Raw genomic sequence first — 10,000 nt, forward strand, 5'->3', positions numbered from 1 at the left:
AGTATCTTCATCACTACCAAAATCTTCACCACCATCATCATTATCTTCATTATTACTAGCAGTCGCTATTATCATCACCATCGTCAGTGTCCTCAGCATAGCATCACTATTCTGATCATCATCATATTTGATATCTTAATCATTTTCAATTCCACATGCATTTCACAAAGTATTCCAACAGCATCATCACTCCTCAGTGTCATCACCCTTTTAGAATCATCACCCTTCGAATGACGATTCTCAAATACTGACTCTCTATGCAGCTCCAAAGTAATTATAATGTTCAGACCACTTCATTTTTCCTTAAAGAAAAAAAAAACAAAAAAACTATACTGTTTATGTTATTATACACACATCAAGCACATAACTAGACCCAAAATAATGAACTTTATTTAACTTTAACATTAAAAAAAAAAAAAAAAAAAAAAAAATATATATATATATATATATATATATATATATATATATATATATACACTGTCTACGTTATACACACATCAAGAACACAGCTAGACCCAAAATAAGACACTTTATCTCCCTCTCCGTAAGATAAAAAAATAAAAAAAAAAAAAAAAAAAAAAAAAATATATATATATATATATATATATATATATATATATATATAAATATATATATATATATATATATATATATATATATATATATATATATATATATATATATATATATATATATAATAAAAAAACAAGGAAAAATAATCATAATGGCTGTGTAAGGAAGTCGGAAATATTCTAATAAACTTATTTAATGTTAGCTTCTGTTCACTCTCAATATGTTTCACGTAAGGTCGATAATGTGATTAAGTAACATTCTGATTAGATATTTTATGCAGAAAGGTCTATAGCAATTATGTTGATAATCATAGTAATTGTTTTCTCTGCAAATAGGTGAGTGATTCTACGGCTATTTTAGAGTATAAATCCAGATCATTACCTTGATATCTTTAATATATTTCCTTAGACGACCTCTTTTGAAAAATGATTATAAAAATATAGTTACTGTTATATGATTACTTCGATAACTTTTACTGTATTTTTTTTTTTTCTTCAAATAATCCCGATAACAAAAATATAATGATAATAGTAATAAAAATAGCAATATAAAATGTATAGTAATGATAATATCAACAACAGCAACAGCAAAACAACAATAATAATAATGTTAATAATAATGATAATAATAATGATGATAATAATAATAATGATGATGATAATAATAATAATAATAATAATAATAATAATAATAATAATAATAATAATATTAATAATAATAATAATAATAATAATAATAATAATAATAATGATAATAGTATTAATAATAGTAATAATGATAATAATAATAATGATAATAATAATGATAATTATAATGATATTAATAATGATAAAGATAACAATAATAATAAAAACAATAGTAATAATGATAATAATAATAATGATGATAATAATACTGATAATAATAATAATGATAGTAATGATAATAATTATAATAATTATCATCAATCTTTATTATTATTATCATCATTATAACAATAATAATGATAAAAACGATAAAAAAGAAAAACAATAGTAATGACAACAACAGTAATAATAACAATAATAACAAATACAACAAAAACAACAATAACAAGTAATCCAAACAAAGATGCTTCTCAAATGAATTACTTATCATCTTCGTCTCACGGACTGTGATATTACGAAAGGAGAGGCATAGGGGAGACGAGAATAATCCATTTCACAAGAAATTAGAAGCCATTCATTTTCCGTGTGTATCTTGGTCGCCTCAAAGATGATAGGCAATGCATTAGCTCACCTCTCGTGGGCGTGCAGTGTATATATATATATATATTATATATATATATATATATATATATATATATATATATATTATATATATATATATATATATATATATATATATATATATATATATATATATATATATATATGTTCGTGTGTGCGTGAGTGCATGACTATTCATATTCATATTATTATTGTTGTTGTTATCATTATTATTATCATTATTATTAATATTATTATCATTATTATCAATTGCTGATATATTTATTATTCTTTGTTATTAGTATCATCATAAGGAATGAGCGTTTCATATTATTATTGTTATTATCATCGTTATTATTATCTTCATTATTATTATTATCATTATCATTATTATCAATTGCTTATATATCTGTTATGCTTTGCTATTAGTATCATCATAAGCGGAGAGGCATGAGTGCATGACTATTCCTGGTATTCTCCTTCTCCCTCTCCCTCTCCCTCTCCCTCTCCCTCTCCCTCTCCCTCTCCTTCTCTTTCTCCCAATCCCCATCCCCATCCCCATCCCCATCCCCATCCCCCTCCCCCTCCCCCTCCCCCTCCCCATCCCCATCCCCATCCCTACCCCCACCCCCACTCCCTCTCCCTCCCCCTCTTTTCTTACCTTCTGTTTCCCAAAGTCACAAGAGTATTTCATATTTCCTCTTTTTTAGACCAACCATTCAGAATCACCACTCTTTTTTTTTTTTTTTTTTTTAGATTTAAGACATAAACATCATAAAATATAATACAAAGAAAAAAAACAAAAAAAACATAAAACATAAAAAAACATAAAAACAAAAACATAAAAAACATAAAAAAAAAACATAAAAAAAACATAAAAGAATAAACAAATTGAATTTAAAAAATCAAATAAAATCAACATAAAATGAAGTGAAGATGAAGAAAGACACTTGAAGTGTACTTACGTGAACTCGTTTCCGGTGACCACTTCCCCTCTTCGTTTGACCTTCTCCAGGCGGTCTTCCAACTCCTTGACCTTATGCCCGAGGTCAGTCTCGCTCTGGCGCAGTGCCTTGACCTGGAGAAGGGAAAGGGGGTGAATATTTGTTGGGATGTGTGATGTTTTATTTATGTGTCCATCTATTTAGCTTTGGGTCTATTTTTGTCTATTTCTTTCTGTGTCTTTCCCTCTCTTTCTTTCTGTGACTTTCCCTCTCTTTCTTTCTGTCTTTCTCTCTCTCTCTCTCTCTCTCTCTCTCTCTCTCTCTCTCTCTCTCTCTCTCTCTCTCTCTCTCTCTCTTTATATATATATATATATATATATATATATATATATATATATATATATATATATATATATATATGTGTGTGTGTGTGTGTGTGTGTGTGTGTGTGTGTGTGTGTGTGTGTGTGTGTGTGTGTGTGTGTTTCCTTCTTTCTCTGCTCCTCCCTCCCTCCCCATTCACCCCAAACTTCTTTTACTACCCCCTCCTTCACTCTCCTTCTCTTCCCTTCCTCATCTCCTTCCCTCTCTCTCCTCGCTCTCTTTCTCCTTCCTCATATCCCTCCCTTTCCCCCTTTCCATATCCCTCACTCTCTCCCATCGCTCTCCCCTCCCTCTTTCTCCTCCCCATCTCCTTCTCTCTCTCTCTCTCTCTCTCTCTTCCTCTCTTCTCGCCCTTTCCCCATCTCCCTACCTCTTTTCCCTCTCCCTCTCCCTCTTCTCCCCATATCCCTCCCTCTTTCCCCTCCCTATGTCCCTCCCTATCTTCCTCACCCTCTCCCCTCTTATCTCTCCCCATATCCCTCCCTGTCTCCCCTCACTCTTTTTCCCTTCCCATCTTTCTCCTCCCCCATTTCTCTTCCCCATCTCCCTCCCTCTTTCCCCTCTTTCTCCTCCGCCATTTCTCTTCCCCATCTCCCTCTCTCTCTCCCCATCTCCTTATTTCTCCCCTCGCCATCCCTCTCTCCCCTCTTTCCCCTCCCCCATTTCTCTTCCCCATATCCCTTCCCTCTTTCCCCTCTTTTCCCTCCCCTATTTCTCTTCCCCATCTACTTCCCTCTTTCCCCTCTTTCTCCTCCCACATTTTTCTTCCCCATCTCCCTCCCTCTTTCCCCTCTTTTCCCTCCCCTATTTCTCTTCCCCATCTCCCACTCTCTCTCCCCTCTTTCCCCTCCCCCATTTCTCTTCCCCATCTCCCTCCCTCTCTCCCCTCTTTTCCCTCCCCCATTTCTCTTCCCCATCTCCCTCCCTCTTTCCCCTCTTTCTCCTCCCCCATTTCTCTTCCCCATCTCCCTCCCTCTCTCCCCTCTTTCCCCTCCCCCATTTCTCTTCCCCATCTCCCTCCCTCTCTCCCCTCTTTTCCCTCCCCCATTTCTCTTCCCCATCTCCCTCCCTCTTTCCCCTCTTTCTCCTCCCCTATTTCTCTTACCCATCTCCCTCCCTCTTTCCCCTCCTTTTCCTCCCCCATTTCTCTTCCCCATCTCCCTCCCTCTTTCCCCATCTCCTTCCCTCTCCCCTCGCCATCCCTCTCCCCTCGCCATCCCTCTCTCCCTATTTCCCTCCCTCTCTCCCCCTCTCCATCCCTCTCCCCTCGCCATCCCTCTCTCCCTATTTCCCTCCCTCTCTCCCCCTCGCCATCCCTCTCCCCTCGCCATCCCACTCCCCTCTCCTTCTCTTTCCGTATCCTGCGCAAGATTAATTAATTCTGACGATCGAGTTCGGCCGCTCTGACATCCATCATCTGGACACATCATTACTCCTTAGCCTTCGACGCGAACCTTTGCCATAGTCAGCCAATGCTCTCTTTCTATCTATCTGTCTGTCTGTCTATGTCTGTTTCGGTATTTATATCTGTCTATATTTACTTATATGTATGTATATGTGTATATATATATATATATATATATATATATACATATATATATTATATATATATATATTATATTAATATATATATATACATATATTATATATTATATATAATATATATATATATATATATATATATATAAACATATATTAATGTGTGTGTGTGTTCACACACACATACACACACACACACACATACATACACACATACACACACACACCACACACACACACACACACACACACACACACACCACACACCACACACACACACACACACACACATATTCTCTTCTCCCTCATATATATATATATATATAAATATATATATATATTATATATAAACATATATATATATATATATGTATATATATACATATATATATATATATATATATATATATATATATATATATATATATATGTACGTATGTATGTATGTATGTATGTCACTATCTCTCGTCTTTGCGTCTCTCTCTCTCTCTCTCTCTCTCTCTATAGGTAAATACTTATATATATTACTGACTCAGTATACTATATATATATATATATATATATATTATATATATTTATATATATTTATTTATATATATATTATATATATACTATATATATATTTATATTATATAAAATATATAAAAAAATATATATATATATATATATATATATATATATATATATATATACATATATACATATATCATATATATACATATATCACACACAAACACACACACACATACATTCTCTTCTTTCCCTCTCTCTTTCATTCCATTTCTGTCTCTATGTCTCTTTCGCTCTTTATCTCTCTCTCTCTCTTGCGCACACTCACCTTCTTCTTAAACTCCTCGTTCAACCTCTTCGCCTCCTCCTCCGCCTTCTGCGCCAGCGCCAGCTCCTTCTTCAGGTCGCCCTCGGACCGGCGGTGAGACTCTCGCAGTTTCTCGATCTGTGGGGGGTAGGGGTGGGGGTAGGGAGTAGAAAAGGGGAGAGGAGAGAGGAGGAGAGAGTGAAGGAGAGGGAAGGCGGGAAAGTGGAAGAGAGGGGGAAGGGGGAAGGGGGAGGGGGAGTGAAGAGGAAGGGAAGGGAAGGGTGGAAAGATGGAAGTTATGGAAAGTGAGAGAGGGAGGAGAGGGGAATGAAAAGGAGAAAAAGAGGGAAGAGAGGCAAATGGAAGGGGGAGGGGAAGGGAAGGGAAGGGCAAAGAGAAAGATATAAAAAAGGAAAGGAGGAGAAGAGGAGAGGGGAATCGGTATGAAGGGAAGAGGGGAGGAGAAAGTGAAGGGAAGGAATAAGGAGGAGAAGGGAAGGAAGGAGAGGCAAAGGGAGTAAAGAGAGAAGGAAGGGGGAAAAGGTAGAATAGCAAAGATCAGAGGGGGAGGCGGGGGGAGGGCGAGGAGGGGGAGGTCGAGGGGAGTGGAGAGGGAGGGGCGACCGGGGAGGCACGGGTATGAGGCGGGGGGGGGGGACGGCGGAGGGGGATGGGGGTGGGCGCGTGGGGGGGGGGTGCGGGGGTGAGGGGGCGGGAGGGAGGGGAGGGGGGATGGACGGAGAGGGGGGGTGGGGGCGGCGGAGGAGGGGGACAGACGCGCGCGTGGCCCAGGGGAGGGGAAGGAAGAAATAGAAAAGGGTGGAAGGGGGCAAGGAGAGAAAAAGAGAGAGAGAGGATGTAGTTAAAATCCTTAATGGCGTTTTCTTTTCTTTTTCTTTTATTTTTTTTACTAGTCGTTAACATTTTTTTCGGCTCTATTTCCCTCCTAATCGGTAGAAGATTATCTATGAAAAGTGAAGAAAAATGGTCCTTTCATTTTATTTTTCTCTTCGTCTTTCCACGTCTTTTATTTCTTTTAATTTCTTTCCTCGTCCATTCCTCTCTCATTTCTTTTTCTTCCCATCTTCGTCTTCTTTTTATCAATTGACTGACGAAAGTTGGATGATCCTCGGATGAAAATGACATCTATTATCTGCAATTCTTTCCCGAGCAATGCAATATATCGCGAAAGAGGAAGATAAATGTCAATTTTTTTTTCAAAAAGAAATGTCAAAAGTTGGGGCGTTTGATTTTTCTCTCTTTCTGTCAGTCTTCCTTTTTCTTTCCTTTAACTATCTGTAAATCTTGAATGGATCGAAAGGAAAAGAAAAATCTATTCTCTATTGCAGAACGCCGTTGCTAAAAAAAATAGAATAGTATCGCTTTCCCATTATGACGAATTCATGTTATCCTCTTTGTGATAGGACTAGATTTCATTAAATAAAACAGATCTTGTAAAGCAAGTATAAATGTTTGAATCATATTCATTAATGATACAATCAATATCAATTACTATTGTTATCATGACCACATATTATATTGAATACTTATGCACTTACAAGTGTATAACCTTTTTTTTATCCTTCAACGTGATGTATCCCCTATGCTCGATAATTACTGTAATCATTAACATCATCTTTATAATTAACACGGCTTAAATGTATTCTACAACTGCCTTTTCATTCTCCAAAATGCTTTGACCCGGTGTTCCCTAACCGAAAAGATGGCGGCGGGATAGGCAGCACAAACATTCCCTCCTCATCCTTTTCAGAGGCGAAAAAGAGGGTGAACACGGGAACTCTGACCCGATAATTATCCTACAAGCCCTATCCCGCCATTAGTATGATTTACCCGGCTAAAACAAGAAGAGAAACATGTGTTTGACGATCGGGTTAGGCTTGTTCACGGCGCGGGAACATGGCCTCGTACCCAATATGGCGGACCTTTACAACGGACCGGGCGCTGTTTTCGTTTGGGATTAATTTGTGATTTTGTGCCACGCCGAGGAGGTTTTGAGATTGAAGTTCTTGGTGCATTTCAACAATTGGTGTTTATTCTACCTTATTGTGTGTTGTCTTTGTTTTGCTTCCCGCGTATCGAAATCAAGACTAATATATCCATTCGAAACATTATATTCTTTGGGAATTTTGCTAAATATTCTTGATTCTTTTTTTCTGACGCCCACCTTTCCCTCACATAACAAAACGCTAAGTTTAAGTGATTCTTCTGTCCGAACAAAATTGCTTTTGCATTTTGCAAAGATATATTTGTTAATGGTTTTACAGAGATTCTTCGCTTTTTTTTTTTTTTTTTTTTAATAGAAGAATCAATTTTCTTCTTTTTTGCAAGGACAAATATATATTTTTTTCTTACACTATGTATCCGAGTAACACTTCATTAAAGCAAAATAGCAGATAAACAAAGATTGAGAGAGAAATTAAGAACTGAACGTTGGAAACTATTACCGCATTCTCTGTTATGAGAACTTTAAGGAAATGAAATATATTACAATAACGAAAACAAAGTAAACTAAATAAATAGTTACTAATTTGATGATTTTGTCTGGCCTTATTAATGAATAAACAACAAGATCAATAACAATAATAATATCAACAACAAAAACAATATGATTTTAATAATAATCATTGTCATGGTAACTTAATTATTACTATCATTATCATCATAAACATTATGATCATTATTAGCATTATCATGATCAATATCATTCTAATTATTATCATTACTATCAGCATATAAAGTATTAATCAAAGAAACTCACTAATCCTTCAAAATACAGAAATCACCCTTAAAAAAAAACATCATAGAAAACGGGACATGACTCACATCCTGCGCCGCGCTCTCTTCGCTTCGCTTGAGTTTCTCGAGCCACGTCTTTTCGATCCTCTGCTTCACTCTGCTCTCCGCGTTCTTCGCCTCCGCTTCCATTTTACTCGCCCACTCCTTCTCCTTCGTCGCGAACTTCGTCTTGAGTCCCTCGACCTCGGCCTTGAGCTCCTCGTTCTCCTGACTCAGCGTCTCGGTGGCCTCCCTCAGCTCCCGTTCCGTGGACGAGAGAGACTGAACCTTCTTCTCGCTGGTCTGCTTCGAAGCTTCTAACGTGTCGAGCTTCCTCTGCAGCTGCCGGAGTTTCTCCCGGTCTTCCCTCAAGAGACGCTCTACCTCGAGCTTCTCCTGGTTCTGCTGGCGGGTCGAGCTCTCCATCGTCTCCAGTCTGATCTTCAAGTTCTTAGTTCTGTTCTCGAGTTCGGTGTTCTTCGCCCCGAGTTCCTGTTCGAGCTCCTGGATTCGCATCTCGTGTTCGATCTCGGCTCGGTCCACTCGGCCTCGCATGGCGGCTGACTCACTGCGGAGGTTGTCGTTCTGACGCGGAGGAAACGAAGGAAATATAGAGTAAGGATTGAGGAAAGAGTAAGGCCCAAGACGATGGACTGAATATAGGATAATGATTAAAGTAAATATGATGATGATGAGGCATAATGAAAGAAGAGTAGGATCAGGATAATTTGAAGAAAATAATGCCCAACTGAAGGAATTAAACATAGGATAAGGGCAAAACTAAGAATAATGCCAAGACAATGGAAACAAAATATAGGATAAGGATAATAAAGTAAGAATAATGCCCAAGCGAAGGAATGAAACATAGGAAAAGGACAAAACTAAGAATAACCCCATGACAATGGAAAGAAAATATTGGATAAGGATGAAAAAAGTAAGAATAATGCCCACGCGAAGGAAAAATCGGACATATAGGATAATGGTAAAAGTAAGAACACTAATGCGAAGGGAAGAAATGGAGGATTATGATAAAAGTAATGATAATGCCAAGCCGAAGAAAAGGAATATAGGATAATTATACTGATAATGCCCAAGCGATGAACAGCGACGTTTTATACAGTGATGCTAAATGTTCTGATTGCAAGGGTTGATAATGATAGCAACTAATGACATTAAAGAGGATTATTGTACTAAATTGCGACTATCATGGGTGTCATTTCTATAAGACATTTGAATAGTAGTTTTCATCATCAACATCCTTATCATTAATCATAACTATCTCATAGTTTTGTGAATGACCCAGCATTATATTTCATCATTGTGCAACATTATCGATGACCTTATTTTGCAATGTTCATTAAATCAGAAATATCTATAACAGCTATAGCCTCATGCACAATAGCTAAAATTGTATATATAATCAGTATAATGGTATTATAAGTATAATTGTCAATGCATATTATGTAAGGTAAATGGTAGCGCACTACATCAAAATCCCTTGATATGAAATATATGTTCTATCTATATTTAGAAACGTAGCACACTGATTAATATCATTTAAATTCATGACAATTAGCGGAGGATTAATAATTCCTTGATGACGAACAATATTTATATTCAATTGCAATGATCTTCTTACGTCAGGGCAAAATGCGCTTTGCATATCGATGATGACTGAAATGAGATGAATAACGTGTTTTCTGTTTATGTTTGTTGTGTGTG

The 10,000-nt window shown here is 36.7% G+C and overlaps 1 protein-coding gene across 1 annotated transcript in view; it reads right to left on the reverse strand.

Annotated features, from left to right (window-relative positions):
- The window catches only part of LOC122247544 (uncharacterized), a 180,895-nt gene that overhangs the window by 143,094 nt on the left and 27,801 nt on the right, over nt 1-10,000 (reverse strand). The window contains exons 9-11 of the mRNA XM_086550000.1: nt 8,327-8,863; nt 5,504-5,620; nt 2,765-2,877 (exon numbers count right to left, since the gene is read on the reverse strand). Of these exons, the coding sequence (XP_086406126.1) occupies nt 2,765-2,877; nt 5,504-5,620; nt 8,327-8,863 (767 nt within the window). The remainder of the gene's footprint in view (nt 1-2,764; nt 2,878-5,503; nt 5,621-8,326; nt 8,864-10,000) is intronic.

Source organism: Penaeus japonicus, unplaced genomic scaffold (assembly GCF_977035675.1).
Source record: "Penaeus japonicus unplaced genomic scaffold, GWHDUDI00000001_assembly GWHDUDI00000023, whole genome shotgun sequence".
Taxonomy (NCBI): Eukaryota; Metazoa; Arthropoda; class Malacostraca; order Decapoda; family Penaeidae; genus Penaeus; species Penaeus japonicus.